Source organism: Mustelus asterias, chromosome 26 (genome assembly GCF_964213995.1).
Source record: "Mustelus asterias chromosome 26, sMusAst1.hap1.1, whole genome shotgun sequence".
Taxonomy (NCBI): domain Eukaryota; kingdom Metazoa; phylum Chordata; class Chondrichthyes; order Carcharhiniformes; family Triakidae; genus Mustelus; species Mustelus asterias.
This window is the reverse complement of record NC_135826.1, coordinates 25,503,534-25,528,549: the sequence shown is the minus strand read 5'-3', so window position 1 is coordinate 25,528,549 and position 25,016 is coordinate 25,503,534. Positions and strand designations below refer to the sequence as shown.

The window sequence follows — 25,016 nt, the reverse complement described above, 5'->3', positions numbered from 1 at the left end:
GTGCACAATCTCTCTGACAGAGTATCTTACACAGGCTCTCCCCCACAATCTCCCGCCCCTTATTCCACCCCCCTGCCCCCAGGGGCGGCACGGTGGCACAGTGCTTAGCACTGCTGCCTCCCAGCACCAAGGACCCGGGTTTGATATCCGGATCGGATCACTGTCTGTGTGGAGTCTGCATGTTCTCCCCGTGTCTGTGTGGGTTTCCTCTGGGGCGCTCCAGTTTCCTCCCACAGTCTGAAAGATGTGCTGGTTGGGTGCATTGGCCATGCTAAATTCTCTCTCAGTGTACCCAAACAGGCGCCGGATTGTGGCGACTTGGGGATTTTCACAATAACTTCATTGCAGTGTTAATGTAAGCCTACTTGTGACTAATAAATAAACTTCAACTTTACTTTTATCCCATAACCCCACACATTTGCCGTGGCCAATCCACCTAACCTGCGCACCTTTGGAGTGTGGGAGGAAACCGGAGCACCCGGAGGAAACCCACGCGGACACGGAGAAAATGTGCAATTTCCACACAGACAGTGACCAAAGCCGGGAATTGAACGTGAGTCCCTGGCGCTGTGAGGCAGCAGTGTTAACCAATGTGCCACCGTGCCACCCATAGGGTCAGAAGTGCGATGCAAAAATATTTAAGTGAACATGATTCACAATCGGGTATACTTACACAAAATGACTCTAATTGCTCAAGAAGGTCGCTCACCATCACTTTCTCAGCAGCAATTAGGAACGGACAATAAACCCCATGTCCCATGAACAACCTAAAAAGAAATTAGTTCCCCAAGATTTGTGCTAGATTTGCTATTTATTCTTTCCAAGGAGCATTCAATTAGGCCTTGGAAGGGTTTGCAATTTTTACAATTTTTCTTAGTTCTGTGCTGCACTTGACGTTGCTGCTTTAATAATCCCAAATATCAACCAGACAGATTAGTCAGCTGACTATAGGTTAACAGGGCAGAGATTTGTGACTTATGGTAAGGATACCAGAAGCAAACTTGCCAGCTTCAGATACCAGTACTAGTGGTTGGCAAGATCAGTACTTCTCTAAACTGTTATAACTATGGTTCTTCCAACCTCATGACACATGAGGTACCATGTCGGCTATATATGCCTCAAACAGGTGGCTGCCCTTCTGGCCTGTTTTTTTTTTAGTTTATTTCTTTAAAGTTTATTTATTGGCATCACAAGTAGGCTTACATTAACATTGCATTGAAATTACTGTGAAAATCCTCTAGTCACCACACTCCAGCACCTGTTCGGGTACACTGAGGGAGAATTTAGCATGGCCAATGCACCTAACCAGCACGTCTTTCAGATTGTGGGAGGAAACCGGAGCACTCGGAGGAAACACACGCAGACACGGGGAGAACATGCAAACGCCACACAGACAGTGACCCAAGCCGGGATTCAAACACGGGTCCCTGCCGCTGTGAGACAGCTGTGCTAACCACTGGGCCACCGTATCGCCACTACTTTATTTCTTACTGAGCTATTGAACACATGCGCAATGTTACCATTTGGTGCACTTCCCAAAGTGTCAGAGTAGATTGCTGTCCACACAGTGGTGCTGAAGGATGCAAGTGTGGCAAGGTTTGCATTCCATGTTGCATATTGTCAGTGCCCCTTGCTGAGCTATGGTGTACATCAAGGCTGAATGAAGACTTAGACTGGGCAAACAGTTAACAATATGTTACATGACACCAGTGGTAAGTTTCACCTTGCTAGATCTTAGAAACTGTTTCCAATAAACAATTTGAGCCAAATTTGCAAAGATTTGTTTTCAACAATCCAGGCAAGAATTCAAACACGAGTGATTGCCATCATATTTACCACTATTTCCCTTCCCCCTGCCTGCATTACTTTAAAATGCTGACTTGTCCATGGGTACCATTTTAAGAAAACCCAATGCTGCATTGGCCAAATGGTCATTCCTTGTGTGTGAGCGCAAAGATGAGTGCTGGAGGGTTACTGGAACACATTGGCATTGCATTTGTATACAATGATATTTACTGGGTATTTACACACATGCTCATTCTAGTCAAAGTCTGCAGAAAGAATTAGGCATTTCCATCCAGTTTTGTCCAATTTATAAGGCTACAGGGAAGGGATGAGGGAGTGGGATTAATCAGATAGCTCTTTCAAAAACCTGGCAACAATCGGCCAGTAAGTGCTGTAAGATTCGTGATTCCATGATTTTGTTTGAGGATGTCCTTTTAAATCCGGTGACAGAACCCAAGCAGTTTCATTTTATACGACGACTGCAGTTCTGACCACCATGTCAAACAAACTTAGATATGATGGAGCAGGTTTGGAGATTTTGTCAAGTTTATTTATTTGTGTCGCAAGTAGGCTTACATTAACACTGCAATGAAGTTACTGTGAAAATCCCCACACTCTGGCGCCTGTTCGGGTACACTAAGTGAGAATTTAGCATGGCCAATTCACCTAACCAGCACCTCTTTCGGACTGCAGGAGGAAACTGGAGCACCCGGAGGAAACTCACACAGACATGGGGAGAATGTGTAAACTCCACACAGACGGTGACCTAAGCCGGGAATCGAACCTGGATCCCTGGCGCCGTGAGGCAGCAGTGCTAACCACTGTGCTACCGTGCTGTCTGGAGTTTATTCTTCAATTGAAGGCGCTGGAGAGTATTGTTGGGCAAGCTGTAAAACCGGAATTCTACCCAATTGCTTCGACTTCCTATCTGGCGAGTTAGGCTAAAATGATTCCAGTTGATTCTAATGAAGTAATTAAAATGCTGAATTTGAATTCAGGCAAGACCAATACAAAGATGGCTAAAGACAACAATGGCGCACACACACTTCTGATATTTTTCATACTTTCAAAAAACAAAAAACACGAGATCGCGTCACAGCAACAAAATCTCAGATATACTGGGTTACAAATCGCCTCAGCTCAGATTTCAGTTCTGAGCTAATGCTTTCATCCGTACAAACAGGGGTGTTTCAAAGGGACAGTAGAACACAAGCAAAAGGCTGTTGCCTCACAACAAGAATTGAATGGATCAATCAAACTGAATTAAAAAAAAACTACCCTCAAGCAATAGAGAGTGGAGTCAGATATTTCAGTGAAATGTTTGAAACCAGAACACTCATTCATTCCTTTGTTACCTTTCGGCTCAATTATTCCGATACGTTCCTGGCCGTTCTCCCACGTTCTATCTTCTTCAAACTTGAGGCAACCCCAAACTCCGTTGCCCGTGTTAACTTTCAACAAGTCCCGTTCCCTTATCACCCCTGTGTCTACATTGGCTTCTGGTCAAACAACACCTTGGTTTTCAAATTCTAGTTCTTGTCTTCCGATCCCTCTCTCCTCCCCATCGCTGAAATCTCCTTCTGTGCCACAACCCTCTGTGTTTATCTAATTCTGGCCTCATGAGCATTCCTGATTTAATTGCTCTACCACTGGTGGCTGCACCTTCAGTTGCCAGAGCCCTAACCTCTCAAATTCCCTCCCTACACCTCTCTGCTTCTCTGCTTCACTTTCTCCCTGTAAGACGACCCTTAAAACCTACATCTTTGACCAAACCTTTGGTTATCAGACCTCATTTCTCCTGATATGCTTCAGTGTCAAATCTTGATTTATACTCTTGGGATCGTTCATCACGTTAGCACTGTATAAATATAAGTTGTTGTTGTTATCCATGTTGTCGGAATTCTTGTCCCATTGCCAACATTCTGACCTGCAGTCCATGAAATGTTTAAAATGTTTGTAACCCATCGTACTGTAGGTTAAATTATTCTTAAACTCTGTTTTCAGTTCACTCAGGCACACATACCCAATGGTTGACTTTATTGTTTGAGCTTCTGATTCACACATGACTGATCCCAGCTGCATTCCTCCCCAGTGTGTGCGTATCTATGTGTACACAGTTACAGCTTCGTCATCTGATCCCATTTGCAACAAGACAATTGGTATTATTTCTGTCTGGTTGATATTTGGGATTATTAAAGCAGCAACTTCCAGTGCAGCACAGAATAAGAGCCCATCACAGTGTTTGTTTCCATGGGTGCAATTTAATGTCCTCCTCTTGAGGCAGGTTTGGAGGGGGCGGGTAGAGGTGGGTAGGTGGCAGGTGAGGACTCAGCCGCCTGCTTGCACTCCAATTAAGTCTGGGGCAAGAAGGCTTGTGGATGGTCTTCCCACCCCACTGCCAATCCCAATTAGGGAATTAATGCCCACTTCAATGCCTCATCCCAACACCGTTGGTATTCGACCAGTGGCGGGTGAGCAGGGCAGTTCCCCCATGGAAGCCCAAAAAGCATGTTTGATCAGTACCTTATCGAGGGACCCATCATTAGGTGGGGCCTTGAGCCCGCTCAGAGCTGCCATCCCTCACTATTGTCTCTGACTCTCTGGCCCTCTCTCCCATGACCTTCACCCTGTGACCCCCATCCCATCCTCACTCAGCTTTGCCCTGGGCCCCTCACTGATCCTGGGCCTCTGGTGAGTGCCCTGCTGACAGTGCCACCACTTTCCCGGTGGCGCGGATGACAATGAAGGGCTGCCTCTGATAGGCTGGCAGCTCTCAGGGTACAGGATTTCCCCCTGGGGTCCTTGATCACAGGGAAGACAGGTTGCTGGCCACTTAAGTGCCTGACTGACACTTAATATGGGTCTTCCCCAATGGGGTATCACCCACCAGTCACCTGGATTGCACCCTATGTTTTGTATAGTCAGTGAACTATGAGGAGGATGCAGAGATGCTTCAGTGTGATTTGGACAGGCTGAGGGAGTGGGCATATGCATGGCAGATGCAGTATGATGTAGATAAATGTGAGGTTATCCACTTTGGTAACAAAAATAGGAAGGCAGATTATTATCTGAATGGGTGTAAACTGAGAAAGGTGGATACTCAGTGAGACCATGGCCCTATTTTACCATTTTGATTCTAAGTGCTGGGCGGACTTGAAACTGGGAGTGTTTCAGATCCGACGTTTAGACTTGTTCTCAGGCTCCCCCATACGTACTCTGCCTGAAAATATATTAGCAATTCCAAATTGTGCTGCAGAAGATTGTGGGTGGAGCTTAGCGCACCCAAAACCCTGCAGCTCCGATCGGTGCCTCCAACTGCGCATGCGCAGAAAAAAAAGATAGAATGTTGCTCCCCTGTCACATCCCTCCCGGGCCGAACAATGCCTCCCCTTGGTTCCCACAGTCATTGTCCCATCCCCACAACATTACTGAACCCCTTATCCCCTCACCCATCTGCCACCCAGACCGATCACGGGCCCCTTCCTCCCCACTGATCTCAGGCAGAGTAGCAGCGGACCCCCCTTTCCCCAATGATCTCAGGCAGAGTGGCAGTGGACCCCCCTTTCCCTCCCCCACCGATCTCAAGCAGAGAGCCGTCTGACGCTCGGCACCTACCTCCTAAGTAACTGGAGCGCCCGAATCAGACTTCTATGGAGCATATCTGTTCTGCACCGATTCTGGGTGGGCGAACGCGGTGGTAATGGGGGAAGTGTTGGTAAAGATTTGCGTGCAGTCCATTAAGTCAATTTAAATGCATGCAAATACATTTAAATGGCTGTCGTGCCCATTTCAGGCGCGGTCCCGATCGTGGCCATTTTTGAGCCTTGGTAACGGGGGAACCGGCACGGAGGCGGTCGCGGATTGCGCTAGTCACCTCACGCCCGACTTTACCAAGTTTTCGCGCCTGAAAACGGGTGCAATTTGATGATAAAATCAGGCCCTTGGTTTCCTTGTGCATCAGTTGCTGATAGTAAGCACACAGGTGCAGCAGGTAGGAAAAAGGGCAAGTGATACAGTGGCCTTCATAGCGAGAGGATTTGAATATAGGAATAGGGATGTTTTACTGCAATTGTGTCGGGTGTTGGTGAGGCCACATTTGGAGTATTGTGTGCAGTTTTGGTGTCCTTATCTGATGAAGGATGTCCTTGCTATAGAGGGAGTGCAGCAAAGGTTGGCCAGGCTGATTCCTGGGATGGCAGGACTGTCATATCAAGACAGACTAAATCGGTTAGGATTAAGTTCATTGGAGTTTAGAAGAGTGAGAGGGAGTCTCATTTAAACTTATAAAATTCTAACAGGATTAGACAGGGTAGGCTGAGAAAGAATGTTCCTCATTGTGGGGGAATCCAGAACTAGGGGTCATAGTTTAAGGATAAGGAGTAAACCTTTTAGGACTGAGGTGAAGAGAAATTTCTTCACCCAGAGGGTGATGAATGTGTGGAATTCATGACCACAGAAAGTATTTTCGGCCAAAATGTTGTATGATTTCAAGAATGAATTAGCTATAGCTCTTGGGGCTAAAGGGATCAAGGGGTATGGGGGGAAAGGGGGGATCAGGATATTGAATTCAATGATCAGCCATGATCATAATGAATGATGTGGAGATGCCGTGCCAGAGCAGGCTCGAAGGGCCGAATGGACTACTCCTGCTTCTATTTTCTATGTATGTTTCTAAGAACAAGCACAAGCAGTGTCTGCCTTGTCATTCAGGAATGTTTCCTACAGATCAACACCAATTCAAGAGAGTAAAAATGGCAGCAGGCACGTTAGATCACTGTAAAATTTACAACAACTGACTTAAACAGTTTGGAAATGCTTTTTAAATAACACAAGGGACATAGCCTAAAATGAAGAAGAAGGACATCATAGAATCCTGCTTACCTTGTGTAGGTTGAGAGTCTTCCAGGTATGTTGTGTTTGTTTTTTCAGGATCATCATTAGCCCTGGAAGACATGATTTCAAAGATATGAGAACTATTGGAGAAAAACACTAGCTGTTAGATTTATATGTAGCCAGGATCGTGGGAAGCATTACTTTCAGGCATCAATGACAATGGCAGTGGAAACAATGCGTGACAGAATGGAGCCACAGAGCATTGCTGACCCATGCTGTAAAGCTGGATCATTCTGTTAACACAAGATGTTCCAATACATACTGGATAAAAGCAAATCACTGCGGATGCTGGAATCTGAAACCAAAAGAAAAAATGCTGGAAGATCTCAGCAAATCTGGCAGCATCTGTAAGGAGAGAAAAGAGCTGACGTTTCGAGTCTAGATGACCCTTTGTCAAAGCTGGATCAGCTTTGACAAAGGGTCATCTGAACTCAAATGTCAGCTCTTTTCTCTCCTTACAGATGCTACCAGACCTGCTGAGATTTTCCAACATTTTCTCTTTTGCGTTCCAGTATGTCATTGGAATGAGAACTGCAATCTGTTTCTACCAGTGCTGAGCTAATCTAACCGTACACTTCCAGGAACACAAGATACAGTGCTCAACAGCAGAGATGTTTCTGGTGATGATTTGTCTCTCTAGGTGGTTTGACGGTGAGCTCTATACTTCATAAACACTTAATAAGTGTTCATGCTGTTTACAGGGCCTGTCCCATCATTGTGAATGGTTCTGCACGTCACTTTGCATCGTTTTGAATGACATTGCTTCAACGTTGATGCTTTTTATTCTCATTCTTGTTTTCAAATTCTTCCTTGGCTTGACCGCTTCCTTTCTCTGTAACCTCCTCCAGCTCACGACCCTCCAAGATAATTGCGTTCCACTGATTCCGCCCTTTGGAGCTGTGGCTTATAGCCAAGTTCCGCACACATGAGGACGGCCTCAACCGGGACCTTGGGTTCATGTCACACTATCTGTAACCCCCACGACTTGCCTGGGCTTGCAAAATCTCACTAACTGTCCTGGCTGGAGACAATACACATCTCTTTAACCTGTGCTTAACCCTCTCTCCACTCACATTGTCTGTACCTTTAAGACTTGATTACCTGTAAAGACTCGCATTCCAACCATTATCTTGTAAATTGAGTTTGTATCTATATATGCCCTGTTTGTGAACAGAACTCCCATTCACCTGATGAAGGGGCAGTGTTCCGAAAGCTTGTGGCTTGTGCTACCAAATAAACCTGTTGGACTTTAACCTGGTGTTGTGAGACTTCTTACTGTGTTTACCCCAGTCCAACGCCGGCATCTCCACATCATTGTGAATGTAGCCCAGTCCATCACGCAAACCATCCTTCCATCCATTGGCTCTGTCTATACCTCCCACTGCCTCAGAAAAGCAGCCAGCATAATCAAGGACCTCACGAATCCCAGACATTCTCTCTTCCAACTTTTCCCATCAGGAAAAAAATCAGGAAAACACATACCAATCAACTCAAGAAAAGCTTCTTCCCTGCTGCCATCAGACTTTTAAATGGCCCTATCATATGTTAAGCTGATCTTTCTCTTCACCCTATCGGTAACTGCAACACTATATCCTGCACCCTCTCCTTTCCTTCTCCCCTATGTATTCTATGAACAGTATGCTTTGTCTGTATAGCGCAAGAAACAATACTTTTCACTGTATGCCAACACATATGACAATAATAAATCAAATCAATTCAATTCAGGACTGTGTTTCCCAATTGATGCTTCAAATGTGTTACTAATTTTCTATTATAACTTTAAAGATCACTTAAATGAGATGACTCATTAAGCTTATAGTTCTAAAATGGTTGCATGCTATCGTTCTAGGTTTCTGAGGTAATCTGATGAATAATGAATGTGTCGAATCACTTAGAATGTATCCTTTGCTGCCCATTTGATCACAAATTTCTGATATCATTTATAATTCTGTTTCTGCAAGGGCTTGTAGATGATCTGTTGTTTCTTTATCTATGGCTCAAACTTTTCCTGCACTCATGTTATTCCATTTTCTTCCTATTTCATGTTCTGAGAACTCTGCTTGTTCTGACTTGTCAATCCTGAGACATTCATACTTGTCCTTTTACTTTAAGAGTGAGTGCCGCTCTGATCCTTCAACATGTCAAGATCTAAATGATCTCACATCTTTTTCACTTTTGGTATTTTCAACTTACTTTTTGCAACAACGAGAGAATTATCTGAATTGTTATCCAGACTCAGATATGTATGAATGTCCTTTGTACTGTTTCTAAAAAGTTGTTTCATCATCACAATCTCCATTTGATTTCTAGAAACATCGCCTGGACTTCTCCAAGTGTGCAGTCTTTATTTTGGTTGCATATAAAAGGTGTTTGTCACAATCAGATCATTTTCTTGACAAAATTGTATCGCATTTTCATTTCCAAGGCCAGATTGACTGAATGTATTCAGGTGTTCCTTCACTGACTTTAACTTTTAAGTCGCTCATTACAATTACCACAAGTTGATTTAACTTGACGCCAGGGTATCACCATAACATGCCTCCATTTCTTGCTCATTGTGACCTTGTGTCGGGACATAAACTTATATGGCAGCCAGTTCAAAAGTTTGATCTTAATCAAGACCACACTTTCTGAAATTGGTCAGTTGCTGATCTCTTATATCTTATGTTCCCAAGGATTCCTATTCCATTCCTATGTTTCTCACCTCCCGATGCATAGAACACATGATTCTTCTTGTCCATCTGACCAGATTCTAACCATTTTACTTCTGCAAGTCCCAGTAGGTCACTACGTCATCTACCCATTACCTATATGCTGTCATCAAGCTTTCCCACTTGATACAAAGTCCTTACATTGTAATGGCCGTATGAGGAAGGGTGAAATGACTGCCCTGTTCTCCCACTCCAGGTTTGACCATTTCAGGGTTTTTGGAGAGTTTAGAGAGGGTGTGCTTTGCCAATTTGGCAAGAGTCCCACTATTTACGTTTTGAGGTTGTAAAGAATTACTCAGACAGGTTTTCTTCGGTTAAACAAAGAACAAGATAAGTCGATTGAAACTATTCATATGGTCAAACACACATGCATGCACGCACACACATAGAAGAGTACAGGGATAGGCTGACAGGATATTTTGCAGTTCTTAAAACAAAGAACCATATGGTTAGATGTTCCTTGACAGATCTCAAGGTGGTGTTGCACATTGCGGCCGATGTGTTCAGCTGTATTCCTGGGTGTGGTTATATGGAGCAGATTTCCAAAAAGATTTTTTTTTCTCTAAAAGGAGTTTCTCCACTCAGGATGGTTACTTTGCTAACCAGGCACAGCACATTTGAGAGAGAGAGAGAGAGAGAGAGGCAGAGAGAGAGAGACACAGAGAGAGAGGCAGAGAGAGAGACAGACAGAGACAGAGAGAGACAGACCGACAGAGAAAGAGACACAGAGAGAGAGACACACACATAGAGGGAGAGAGGCAGAGCGAGAGATAGAGAGACAAAGAGAGGGCACACAGTTTCAAGAGCCTTTGTTCAGTACTTCATTGTCTTTTCTCATCTCTCCTGCTTGATGAGGGGATCCTTGAAGTACTTCACTTTGTGTATATTAATTCACATCTGCTACAGTTATTGTTTCAGAACAGATTCGATGTCTCATCTCAGAAATATTTGAAAGGGATGGTGTAGATCAGCAGGGGCTGGGCTCTTTCATGCTCCCCAGGTGGTTGAGTGTCTGTTTTCATCCCACTTGGCGGAATGTGGCACTGTATGTATTGCAGCAGTCTGGGCAGTTTTCCAATGTCTGTGGAGTGATCCCAGTTTTTCTTTAAATCCAACCAGAAGGGAAAAATTAGAAACTGCATCTTTGAAAAGCACACCCTCACAATATTATTCCATATTGATCCTCTCAAGAAGCGGCTTCTCCCACTGTGTGTAACAGGCTCAAACACTCCCCTTATGAGTTTAGATCAACTTCATCGTAAATGTGTTGGTTACTTCATTGAGCAAGAGCTCCACCTTGGCTGTCACCATCTACAATAGAATCAGTTGTAGGAGGACTAACCTCTTTCAGTATCCCCTATTCTTTGACTATGGCTTCCCATGACTATCTCTGGGGGTTATACTGTGTGAGGTCCCAGGCTGACTGCATTGCCTTTCTAAGGGTCATGACTGTGCCCTTGGGTGTGTCACATACCTTGCTGGTCTTTGCCTTCTGAGCCATTGTCCAGCTACTGTTACTTGCCTCTTCTGCCTTTCCCAGACTTTGTGCATATCAGAAGAGGTGATGCCCCCACACCAGCTGTAGTTAATGAACCTCTCACTTAGTTTTGCATTGGTGTTGAGTCACGATTCTGGAGCCTGACTGCTGGTGCGCACAACCAACTATTTGGACACGTAAGTGTGAGTTGGAGGGTTGAAAGATACCAGTCTCCCCTACCCACACCTGTTTAACATGGATGTGTGGTACCCTAACCTCCTCCAACACACAACCTTCTCAACCCAGCCCTTTAGAGCATCCCGAATTTCAATCCACCACTCGTGGGTGTGTCTTCAGCTGCCTGAGCCCTCAGCTTTGATATTCCCTCCTTAAACCTTTCCACCTCTTTGCATCCCTTTCCTTCTTTGAAGACAATCTACCTTTTTGACTAAACTTTTGTTTATCTGCCCTGATACCTCCTTATATGGCTTGGTATAATATTTTGTTTTATAATGCCACTGTGAAGCACACTGGGATGCTTTATTACACTGAAGACTCTATATGAATACATGAATATACGAACGCACTGCAGAAATTCATAAAGATTCTTAGACTTCATCTTCCAAACCCACGACCACTTCCATCTAGAGGGATAAGGGCAGCAGATACATGGGAACACCACCAGCTGCAAGTTCCCCTCCAAACCACTCACCATCCTGACTTGAAAATATATCGCCGTTCCTTCGCAGTCGCTGGGTCAAAATCCTGGAATTCCCTCCCTAACGGCATTGTGGGTCAACCCACAGCACGTGGACTGCGGCGATTCAAGAAGGCAGCTCACCACCACCTTCTCAAGGGCTTCTGTACTGTAGGGATTTTATGATTCTACGATCTAGGGATGGGCAATAAATGCTGGCCAGCCAGCGATGCACATGTCCCATGAATGAATAAAAAAAGAACATATTGTTGTTGATAACATGGAGTTAGATCACAGAACAGAAACCCCTGAAAGCTGCCGGCAGTCTCGGGGTTAAGGCTGATGACATAGTGATGTGTGAGATCAGTAGCTTAACATCACATGTGCTTCCAAACTAAATATAGAAAATTATAGGGGACCCAGTGTAACATTAAGTATCCCTTTCGTTTTATTTCTCAGCTGGTGACTATTTCACACTGAAAGCTAGCTAAGATTTTTTGAGCATACATATTAATGGTTACTAAGGCCTACCCCACAGAGAATTGTCAAGTCTTCCAATTCATGACGCACGGCCTGTAAGGGTGATGCACAAGGTCTATGTTAAATTATTGCTTTGTAGAGCAATCCACTGCTCATTTATATCCACCGGTCTTATCTGATGCACAAACACACTCCTATTCAATAGCATAGATGTTGAAACTTCTAAGGCTTACTTAAAATAGCAATGATCCAACAGTGTTTTCTCTTGAGTTTGAACAATGTGTCCGGTAAAGCTTTTTCCAGTAATCAGCTTATACGTTATTGTCCATAATCCAATTCAATACCAAATAAAAAGCTGCTTGTATATTGTTCAGGACCCGTGGGTATGCTGTCTGGTCTTGGCATCTTGGTATTGCATGGCTGACTGCAGATTGACAGTAGATTTGCCAATTTTGGGGAATCTCAACAGGTTTAAATTTGACTTCCACCTGGCCGTGCAGGATCCCCACACTGGCTGTTAACAGTGTTAGCATGAGTTCTTAACAATGTCAGTGGTAGCACGGTGGCACAGTGGCTAGCACTGCTGCTTTACAACCCCAGGGACCTGGGTTCAAGACCGGCCTTGGGTGACTGCCTGTGCAGAGTTTGCACATTCTCCCTATGTCTGTGTGGGTTTCCTCCGGGCCCAAAGATGTGCAGGTTAGGTTGATTGGCCATGCTAAATTGCCTCTTAGTGTCAGGGAGACTAGCCAGGTAAATGCGTGGAGTTACGGGGATCTGGCCTGCTGTTGGTGCAGGTTCACAGGGCTGAACGGCTTCTTCTGCAGAGTCGGGATTCTATGAAAGCAGCTAAAGCTGTAATGTTAAAGCCAAACAGCATTTCACACAGATCTAGTTTATTGCAATAGCCTCTACTTTCTCAGAAGATTAAGGAAATTTGGCATGTCAGCTACGACTCTCACCAACTTTTACAGATGCACCATAGAAAGCATTCTTTCTGGTTGTATCACAGCTTGGTACGGCTCCTGCTCTGCCCAAGACCGCAAGGAACTACAAAAGGTCGTGAATGTAGCCCAATCCAACCCCCAAACCAGCCTCCCATCCATTGACTCTGTCTACTCCTCCGGCTGCCTCGGCAAAGCAGCCAGCATAATTAAGGACCCCACGCATCCCTGGCATTCTCTCTTCCACCTTCTTCCGTCGGGAAAAAGATACAAAAGTCTGAGGTCACGTACCAACCGACTCAAGAACAGCTTCTTCCCTGCTGCTGTCAGACTTTTGAATGGACTTACCTCGCATTAAGTTGACTTTTCTCCACACCCTAGCTATGACTGTAACACTACATTCTGCACTCTCTCGTTTCCTTCTCTATGAACGGTATGCTTTGTCTGCATAGCGCAGAAGAAATAATACTTTTGACTGTATGTTAATACATGTGACAATAATAATTCAAATCAAATCAAAGCAAAATCAAACCACGACTCGCCCAAGGGCAGGTTTGATATAAATTAGTAACATGTCGCACATACTGCAATGTTACAATGTAAAGGTGCTTCTTTTCCGGACTTACATAGTGAGATTTAAAATACTACAGGCAACGTTACTCCGATGTTTCTGTCATCAATGATATTACCACATTTTGTGCTGAGTAATATTCTATCAATGCACCCGATTTCTGATCAATTTGTTTTGCAAAATATTATTTTTTGTTCTGCCGTAACAAAACTTTGTTCAGGCAGAGTAAAAGAGCATGGTCAGGATTATCCACTTCTGTTCGCGCGGGGCGGGTTTGGACAAGGGAGTGGAAAGTATGGTGCCATTTTGTGGCATATAGTTGAAAAAAAAGACCGGCATGGGTCCCACGCCTGTATCGCTGGCGGGCGGCCTCTGATACAGAGTGTTGCCCCTGCATACAGCGAACACATCAGGAAACATTCTTCACACAAGAGCACCCCCTGGCACCCATTCCCAGCTGCACAGAAAGCACGGTGGCACAGTGGTTAGTACTGCTGCCTCACAGCCCCAGGGACCCGGGTTCAATTTCCAGCTTGGGTGACTGTTTGTGCAGAATCTGCATGTTCTCCTCATGTCTGTGTGGGTTTCCTCTGGGTGCTCCCGTTTCCTCCCACAGTCTAAAGATGTGTGGGTTAGGTTGATTGGCCATACTAAATTGCCACTTGGTGTCAGTTGGATTAGTAGGTTAAATATGTGGAGCTATGGGGATAGGGGATGGGAGTAATTGTTTTCGGTGCACACTCGATGGGCCGAATGGACTCCTTCTGCACTATGGGGATTCTATGATTCGCTGGACTCACCTCCGAACTGAGTACTGCTTGCCAATCGCACGCTTTCTGAGAAATTCATACATCACGCTGTTCTGACATTATTGTGCCACAGACAATTTAAAGTTAAAGTTTATTTATCATCATAAGTCAGCTTACACGAACACTGCAATGAAGTTACTGTGAAAATCCCCTAGTCACCACAGTCCGGTACCTGTTCGGGTACACTGAGGGAGAATTTAGCATGGCCAATGCACCCTAGCCAGCATGTCTTCCGGACGTGGGAGGAAACTGGAGCACCCGGGGGAAACCCACGAGGAGAACGTGCAGACTCCACACGGACAGTGACCCAAGCCAGGAATCGAACCTGGGTCCCTGGCGCTGTGAGGCAGTAGTGCTAACCACTGTGCCACCGTGCTGCCCAAATGTTCCAGCTATGTTGATGCTTTTGCTGTATGTATTATCCTCTTTCTCCTATTTTTGATTGCAGTTGACCCATAATGGGCATTTTCTTTTGTGTACTGATCTATGTGAACTGGAGAGTTCCAGTACACGTTACGTTTACATATGGAGAAAGGAAAGATATCTTAACGGTGTTATGTGACCACATGAACACTGAGCCGTACAGAACAATGAATAAGTTTCACAGTGCCACAGCTGTTTCCATGAAAAATGAGTGAGTGAATACAAGTTTAACCAACTGCAAATCATTCTTAAACTTAAATTGCTACTATTCACAAATTACAGGCACGATATAGATAGTAACAAACATTCATAATAAGCTTAATGTTCTGGGATATGAATGTCTTTGGCTATTTTGTATTATGCATTTATTTTTGGACACACTCTCAGTTAATTACGAACCACTTGTTATGGAAACATTTTCAGTGTGTAGTGCCGTTCAAAACTGGCAGTCAACTGAGTAGTTATATTAGTTACGTAATATCACCACACAAAGAAACACCTCTGGAGAAGGTGACACTCTCGGATTTGAACCCGTGATCACAGAAGAGCCTCATTAAACAGGCTGGCTTCTAAAAATACCTCGTTCATTTGGGGAAGCAAGCCCATCCATCGCTGACAAATAATGATTAGTGTAACACAGTTTCACAACTCCATGTAAACACCCCTCAAGGTATAGCTAGCAGCTCTCATCTCTGTGAAGGGTTGTGGACTTGTTTCATTTTTCACTTGATTGGCCACAGCCAAGCCCCAAGCTGTCAATTACAGAGAGATCTTAAATGTGAGATCTTCAGTTGAGATCCTCAGGCATTATTATGCACCAGAAAATACACAAACATGGTTAGAATAAGTAAACTGTGTCAGTCACGTGTTCCACGGGGGATTAGCAAGTAGCCTTCATGTATTCTTCTCTCCCGCACCTTCATTTCCTTATCCTTGACCTTTTTCATATAGTACTCTCTTCAGTTTGCCTCGCTGTTTCCTCCCTCTTGGATTCTCCCAGCGTACAGGGTTGATAGAGGTAGTCAGCCTGGGTATTGCGGGGAAACACCGCCAATCTTTCGAAGCTCATCAGGACAGATCGCAAGGTGACCAACAGCAAAGGGAACAACAATCTATACTACATGAGAAGAGGGTGGAAAGTAGACTCTGATTGGTAGAGGTGTTGCCATGGAGAATGAACTGGGGAATGCCTGCCACCCACCCCTTCCAAGTGTTTGTTTCATTGACATGCTCCTGCAAAACTATGAGGGGAAGAGATAGAGTGGGCAGGATAAAATTGTCTCCCTTGGTGGAGAATTCTAGAACCTGGGGACATAGATCCAAGATAAGTGGCAGTATGTGTGGAGGGAACATGAGGAAGAACCTTTTTTTACGCAGAAGGTGGTGGGTGTCTGGAATTCACTGCCTGAGTTGGTGTTAGAGGCAGAGATCCTAAACTCTTTTAAAAAGTACCAGGATCTATACCTTAAGTGCTGTGAGCTACAGGGTTATGGGCCAGGTACAGGAAAGTGGGACTGGAAAGGGCACCTGGGCTGGCATGACAGATGGGTTGAATGGCTTCCTTCCGAGCTGTAACTTTTCTATGGTTCCACGGCTCTGTCTGCAAATGATAGGGCCCTTATGTGTGTATATATGTGGCTTCTAGCATGTAAGTGGGCCGTGCCGCAAGCCCAACTGATATCTAAATTGGTTTCCAGTGTAATTCTTAATGCAATCAGGATCTGATGTTGAACACTATGCTGGAATTGCCTCGCCACTCTGCAGGGAGTTTTCCCATGGCGGAAGCAGCTCGTCACTGGCCATTGGCAGGATCTCCTGGCTCCTCCAAGGTCAATGGTGTTTTCCATGGTTTGCCTGTCCCCCGGTCAGGGAACACAAGGTGGGGGCTTTGCTTAGATGGGACCTGAAGATCCCGCTGGTGGGAAGAGCCGGATGATTCTCTCATTTGGTTTGAGTTTTGCAAACATGAGCTGGTTGGGTGCAGTCAACACTTTGACTGTTGGAAACAGCCTAAAAGATGTGCTGTTTGATACGATTTGCCAGTTGTTGGGATGTGCAGCCTACCTACCCAGCATCATACTGGCACTGAAATTCATATACCTGATGAAGGGGCAGCGCTCCGAAAGCTCGAGATTCCAAATAAACCTGTTGGACTTTAACCTGGTGTTGTGAGACTTCTTACTATGGAAGGTGAATAGTGTCACCAAAATTGCAGACTATATGAAAGCTGTATCATGGCTGATGATTTACCAATAGGTCCCACACAATGCGAACATGACATTGGATAGAATTCTAAATTCAATGATGCCAGCGTCCAGACAGATGGGTGCACAGTTGGCCAACATCACTTTTAATTATAAAATACCAAGTATACTCTGCCAGTCCTCAGAGGCAGCTGATGATTTTAGTATCAAAAAAATTAACTGAGAGAAGATATTCATCCGGGCTATGATTAATGATAACGCGAAAGACATTCCATTAATTCAACTCTGAACTCCTTGATGTGTACATATACTGCAAGCACAAAGGAAGGAACAGTGGGCTTAGCTAACACAGTGGCACAGTGGTTAGCACTGCTGCCTCACAATGCCAGGGACCCGGGTTCAATTCCAGCCTCGGGTGACTGTCTGTGTGGAGAATGCACATTCCCCCTGGGTCCACTTGAAAGATGTGCGGGTTAGGTTGAATGGTCATGCTAAATTACCCCTTAGTGTCAGGGGAACTAACAGGATTATGGGGATAGGGCCTGGGTGGAATTGTTGTTGGTGCAGGATCAATGGGCAAATGGCCTCCTTCTGTACTGTAAGGATTCTATGATTCTAACACACTGCAATGCCCATGATCCAAATGGTCGCATTGGCATTGATAGGTTGCACATATGTGTATCTCTATTTTTAAATGTCAGTGGAGGAATGGAGGAGTAGGAGTTGGCCATTCAGCCCCTCGCATTGGTTCTGCCATTTCAGACTCAAATAGAAGGATTAAAATTACTTATTGCAATATTGAAGTAAATGTACAGGACCCTAAAGTTTAATTATTAATGTTACAAGTGGGCTTGCATTAACACTGCAATGAAGTTACTGCGAAAATCTCCTAGCCCCCACACTTCGGCGCCTGTTCGGGTACTGAGGGTGAATTTAACATGGTCAATGCACCTAACCAGCATGTCTTTCGGACTGTGGGTTGAAATCGGAGCACCAGGAGGAAACCCACACAGACACGGGGAGTATGCGCAGACTCCGCATAGACAGTGACCCAAGCCAGGAATCGAACCCGGGTGCCTGGTGCTGTGTGCCGCCTGGTGCAGGAACAGGCTTTGCGAATGAGGATTGGTTTAACAGGTCAGAAAGTGTGCCTTCCGAAATAGGAAGAAGTGCCATCTGTTAATACAATATGAACTGTTCACCGAACAAATGAAAAATCAGTACAGCTCATCAACAGAAGAAAACATTAACCATTGCAATGAGGCTGCTTTGCTGATGAAGGATGTTGGCATCCTTGCTGGCTCTAGTTTCAATGAACCTGGACGGGGCGAGTGTTGATGTGCTTGTGGTGAACCATCGTTGGTTCACCACTGGGGGTTGTTATTATGTTACTGTTGGGCTAGGGTGTTGTTACTGTGGGGGTTGTACAATGTTGTTGGGTTAGGGTGTTTACCTGTTATAAGTGTTATCATGGCACATTCCAGTGGGGTCCCGCCTCCGGTGGCGAGGTATAAGACCCTCTGCTCCGGCAGGACCCCTTCAGTCTGAACTGGTGTATTCGTGTTAGTAGTTCCATTGTTACACAATAAAAGCCTTCAATATCGAAGCCTTGGTTCCACGTGCTTAATTGTCGCGCATCAATTTTATTGTGTAACAGAAAACTCACAGCTGTACAAAAAAAGAGTATGGAACAGATCTTAAAACCGGATCGTCTGGCACTGGACCCACGTGCGGTCGGTGCCGCTAACACATTCGACCACTGGTGGAAGTGTTTCGAGGACTACCTGGCAGCCTCTGTAGCTATCACTACAGACAGTGATAAACTCCAGGTCCTCCACGCAAGGGTAAGCGACACGATTTATCTCGCCATTCGTGCAGCTCCCACTTACCCGAGGGCCGTCGAGCTCCTAAAAAAACGATACACGAAGCCACCCAACGAGATACACGCTCGTTACCTCCTCGCTACACGACGTCGGCAGTCGGGCGAAACCATGGAGGACTACGCCAATGAGCTCCTGCAGCTTGCCAGGGGTTGCGATTGTAAAGACGTATCAGCCGAACAATATATGTACGACCTCGCCCGAGACGCGTTCGTAGCAGGGGTAGGGTCCTCGTACATCAGGCTTAAATTGCTGGAAAAGGGGAATCTCGACTTGACCCAAGCAATGGAGATGGCTGGGATGCTGGAAGCGGCGTCGAAGAGCTTGGCGCTGTACCCCGAGGACCACGTGCAGTCAACGTGGCAGGAGCAAGCTCAGCTCCCTCCTCGCCCCGCTAACCCGCGCTCCCAGATCGATCCGACGACGGCGGCAGCTCCAGGTGGCCAGCGATGCTATTTTTGTGGTGGGGCCAAGCATCCTCGGCAACAGTGTCCGGCAAGAACGGCAATCTGCAGCCAGTGCGGTAAAAAAGGCCACTACGGCAAAGTCTGCAGGTCTAAGTCTAAAAACGGCAGTGCAGCTTGTAACCCTCCAGAACGGAGACAATCTCCTTCGGCGTCGCAGTACCCACGAGGTCCGACCACGTGCGAACCCAGGACGGCGCCATCGTGGCTGACGGAGGAGGAGGAAGACCACCAGGAGTCGCTGCGTTTGGCGCCCTCGCCCACGTGCGATTCATGGGGGCGGCCATCATGGTCCACGACGACTAGGAGCGACCAGCAGGGGTCCTCAGCATCAACATCGGCGGCATGCAGTGACGCCCAGGGGCCAACGGTGGTGTCGATCTCCCTGGACCAGACCAAGCACTACAGGCTTGAGAATTCCATGATGGATATAAAGGTTAGTGGTCGAACTGTGAATTGTCTGTTTGACAGTGGGAGCACCGAAAGTTTCATACACCCTGAAACTGCTAAAAGGTGTGGACTCCGGGTTCTCCCTGCCAAGCAGACAATTTCCATGGCATCACGGTCCCGGTCTGTACCGATCCAAGGACGATGTATGGTAACTCTTGAGGTACAGGGCACAATTTACGAGCAATACAGGCTCCTTGTGTTACCTCACCTTTGTGCGCCAATTCTCCTCGGACTAAATTTTATGGTCCACATGAAGAGTGTGATCCTACAGTACGGTGGGCCACTCCCTTCATTGGCAGTAGGGAATCAGCCACAGCCTCCAAATTGCCCAAAGCGCCCCGCATGCAATCTATCCACCCTGAAAATCACTACACCTCCCTCTTTAAGAATCTGGTACCTGGCTGCAAGCCCATCGCTACTAAAAGTAGGCGTTACAGCGCTGAGGACCGGATCTTTATTAGATCTGAGGTTCAGCGGCTCCTCAAGGAAGGGATCATACAGGCCAGTGCTAGTCCGTGGAGAGCGCAGGTCGTGGTAGTCAAAAGCGGGAACAAACCTCGGATGGTCATCGACTATAGTCAGACCATTAATCGTTATACGCAGCTGGATGCGTATCCTCTCCCGCGCATTTCTGATATGGTCAATCAGATTGCGCAGTACCGAGTGTTCTCTACCATAGACCTTAAGTCCGCCTACCATCAACTCCCCATCCGCCCAGAGGACCGACAATATACGGCTTTTGAGGCGGATGGTCGTCTATACCAATTCCTCAGGGTTCCATTTGGTGTCACCAATGGGGTCTCGGTCTTCCAGCGTGCTATGGACCGAATGGTGGACCAGAACGGGTTGCGGGCTACCTTCCCGTACCTGGATAACGTCACCATCTGTGGCCATGACCAGCAGGACCACGACACGAATCTCCAACACTTTCTGCGCACTGCATCTCGCCTGAATCTGACCTATAACAGGGAGAAGTGCGTATTCCGTACGCGCAGGTTAGCCATCCTCGGATACGTGGTGGAAAACGGGGTCATTGGCCCTGATCCAGACCGTATGCGCCCACTTACTGAACTTCCCTTGCCCGCTAGCACGAAAGCACTGAGGAGATGCCTCGGGTTCTTTTCGTATTATGCACAGTGGGTCCCCAACTACGCGGACAAAGCTCGTCCGCTCATTAAGTCCACGACCTTCCCACTTACGCCGGAGGCCCAATTGGCCTTCAAGGCTTTGAAAAGCGACATCTCGAAAGCCACGATGCACGCGGTGGATGAATCCATCCCTTTCCAGGTGGAGAGTGATGCATCTGATTTCGCCCTAGCCGCCACACTAAACCAGGCAGGCAGGCCCGTCGCGTTCTTTTCCCGCACCCTTCAAGGCCCCGAAATTCGGCACTCAGCGGTGGAGAAGGAGGCTCAGGCCATTGTGGAGGCAGTCAGACACTGGCGCCATTACCTGGCAGGGAAGCGGTTCACCCTGATCACGGATCAACGATCCGTGGCGTTTATGTTCAGCAACACGCAGAGGGGCAAGATCAAGAACGATAAGATCTTGCGGTGGAGAATTGAGCTCTCCACCTATAATTACGATATTATGTATCGTCCAGGGAAGCTCAATGAGCCCTCGGATGCCCTCTCGCGCGGAACATGCGCCATCATGCAGGAGGACCGCTTGAAGGCTCTCCACAATGATCTGTGTCATCCTGGAGTCACCAGACTCTACCACTTCGTCAAAGCCCGCAACCTGCCCTACTCGGTGGAGGATGTCAGGTCAGTGACGAGAAGCTGTCGGATTTGCGCAGAATGCAAACCACACTTTTATCGACCAGACCGGGCACAATTGGTCAAGGCCACTCGCCCTTTTGAGAGGCTGAGTGTGGATTTTAAGGGCCCCCTTCCCTCAACGGACCGGAATGTCTATTTCCTCAACATAATAGACGAGTACTCCCGGTTCCCGTTTGTTGTCCCCTGTGCGGACACGTCGACTGCCACCGTCATCAAGGCATTCAGTGAGCTTTTTACCCTGTTCGGGTACCCCTGCTACATTCATAGCGACAGGGGCTCGTCGTTCATGAGCAACGACTTGAGGCAATTCCTGCTCTCATTCGGGATTGCCTCTAGTAGAACCACGAGCTACAACCCTAGGGGTAACGGACAGGTGGAAAGGGAGAATGCTACAGTCTGGAAGGCTGTCCTACTGGCACTGAAATCCAGGGGCCTTCCAGTCTCCCGTTGGCAGGAGGTCCTTCCAAATGCGCTCCATTCTATCCGCTCCCTCCTGTGTACGGCAACCAATGCTACTCCCCACGAGAGGATGTTCTCATTCCCTCGGAAGTCGTCCTCGGGAACCTCATTGCCAGCCTGGTTGACGTACCCAGGACCCGTCCTTCTGCGGCGACATGTGAGGGCTCGCAGGTCCGACCCCTTGGTCGAACCGGTCCAACTCCTCCACGCCAACCCTCAGTATGCCTATGTGGCATATCCTGACGGGCGAGAGGACACTGTCTCCATTAGAGACCTGGCGCCCGCAGGGGACGTAGCAACTCCTGTCGCTCCTATTCCCCCAGTCACGAATCCACTACTCCTCATTGCTTCCCCAGACGTGGCGCGGTCAGCACCGGGACCAGTGCATAACACTTTTACTCCCATGTACAGCTTGCCTGAGACTCGGAGATCGGCGCCACCATCATCACCACCACCACCACCACCAAAGGTTCCAGGATCCCCTGCACCATCGCCTCACCAGGGCCAGCCGGCCCGGGAGTCCTTGAGGGGACAGCCGGACGTTGTTTTGGAGAGAACGCCACCGCAAGCACCTGCTCCGGTTTCGCAACCGGTGTTGAGGAGATCACAGCGTTGGTGCGGTCCTCCAGACCGTCTGGACTTGTGAATTCTGTTTATATGACCTGTTTTTTTCTTGCACCCCGCCACCTTTTGTTCTTAAAGGAGGGGTGAATGTGGTGAACCATCGTTGGTTCACCACTGGGGGTTGTTATTATGTTACTGTTGGGCTAGGGTGTTGTTACTGTGGGGGTTGTACAATGTTGTTGGGTTAGGGTGTTTACCTGTTATAAGTGTTATCATGGCACATTCCAGTGGGGTCCCGCCTCCGGTGGCGAGGTATAAGACCCTCTGCTCCGGCAGGACCCCTTCAGTCTGAACTGGTGTATTCGTGTTAGTAGTTCCATTGTTACACAATAAAAGCCTTCAATATCGAAGCCTTGGTTCCACGTGCTTAATTGTCGCGCATCAGTGCTGATGGGTCTTCTAAAGCCTGTCAATGTCAGCTGGGTGAGTTTCACAGAAGGCATAAATCAGCTAATCTCCAAGCCAACCCTGAGCAATGACTCACATCCTGCAACTAATAGTGCGTCCCCCAGAAAAACCACTTCTGCTCGTCACACTTCACATGACGTCACTGCATCGCACACAACCACGTCAATGGCTAATGCTCAGACTGGGGGATGGGAATAAATCTCCTGAAAACAATTGTTGCCTTAGCACAATGAGACTTCCAGAATGGAAATGCGTGGAGCATCAGCCTGAGTGCCGGTAAATTAATGGGAAATAAACCAGTTGCAAATTCGGCCAACAACATTCACCCCATGGTGGCACAGTGGTTAGCACTGCTGCCTCACAGCGCCAGGGACCCGGGTTCGATTCCTGGCTTGGGTCACTGTCTGTGTGGAGTCTGCACATTCTCCCCGGGTCTGTGCGGGTTTCCTCCGGGTGCTCCGGTTTCCTCCCACAGTCCGAAAGACGTGCTGGTTAGGTGCATTGGCCATGCTAAATTCTCCCTCAGTGTACCTGAACAGGCGGTGGAATGTGGCGACTAGGGGATTTTCACAGTAACTTCATTACAGTGTTAATGTAAGCCTACTTGTGACACTAATCAAAGAACTTTAGTTTCATGCATCTCAGCAGGTCCTTGATGGTTAATTTAAGTGTGCGTTCCTGTAATAAGTCCTCGGAGGCGGAAGTCCCTTCACCAGAATTCCTTTATTTACAAGTTCCAACAACACTATACAGAATGCTCTCAGTATGCAGCCTTTACTCCTGTTTAAGTACAGAGCATGAGGCTCCCTGTTTGGACCATTCATTAGGCCCCTAATCGGGGAGTTCATATTCAAGCAGGCCAACCACAATTGCCTGATTAAAGTCATTACAGTTCCTCTTCTTAAAAATTATTTCGCATGACTACGGCAACTGATTTATCGCCGAAATCTGCTCAGTAAATGTCACTCTTGCCACCTCTGCAGATTCTTGTTCATAAAAATGGGGCCTGAACAGCACATCTTCTTAAGTGTGCAACATTTTGAAATTTATGGGGTATATCACAAGAGCCTGCTGCACTGTCAGTGTGAGTGTGTCCGTAAGCCACCACTTTCTGCCGTGTCTACTGTATGTACCCCTCACAGAACAGTCCAAACATGCCAGGAGAACGGGGGCAACAAAACAGTTTTAAGGCTGCGATGGAAAGCTATGAACAAAGCTTCTCCCCGAGAAAGTGCAGTATGTTGATTTATTCTTAGCCTCGAACTTCGCATTGAAGATATAGGGCAGATAGAAACTATTTCCTCTGCTGAGGGAGTCAGACTAGGGGACACAGATTTAAAACTAAAGCTGGACTGTTCAGGGGTGATGTCAAGAATCACTTCTTCACATCCCTGTAAAGGGTGGTGGAAATCTGGAACTCTCTACCCAGAACGCTGTTGAGACTGGGTCAGTTTAAAACTACAAAACTGAGATTAATATATTTTGATTAGGCAAGGAGGTTAATGGATACAGGAACAAGGCAGGTAAACAGAGTTAAATAAGAATCTGTCGTGCGTTAGTTTAATGGTAGAACCAGCACGAAGGGTTGAATGACAATATTCCAGTTCCTATGATCCTATACTGCTATTAAAAAGTAAAAAGTCTCACAACACCAGATTAAAGTCCAATAGGTTTATTTGGTATCACGAGCTTTCGAAACGCTGCCCCTTCATCAGGTGAGTGAAGGAGCAAATGCTCCGAAAGCTCGTGATACCAAATAAACATGTTGGACTTTAACCTGGTGTTGTGAGATTTCTTACTGTGCCCACCCCAGTCCAACGCCGGCACCTCCACACCATGGCTATTAAAAAGAACTACAAAGGGTTGTGAACATAGCCCAGTCCATCACACAAACCAGCCCCCCATCCGTTGACTCTGTTTACACTTCCCGCTGCCTCGGAAAAGCAGCCAGCAAAA

General features: G+C 46.7%; 1 protein-coding gene across 1 annotated transcript in view; it reads right to left on the bottom strand.

Annotated features, from left to right (window-relative positions):
• cbarpb (CACN subunit beta associated regulatory protein b) overlaps positions 1-25,016 on the bottom strand; it is a 195,478-nt gene that overhangs the window by 103,231 nt on the left and 67,231 nt on the right. The window contains exon 3 of the mRNA XM_078198020.1: positions 6,667-6,728. Coding sequence (XP_078054146.1) covers positions 6,667-6,728 — 62 coding nt within the window. The remainder of the gene's footprint in view (positions 1-6,666; positions 6,729-25,016) is intronic.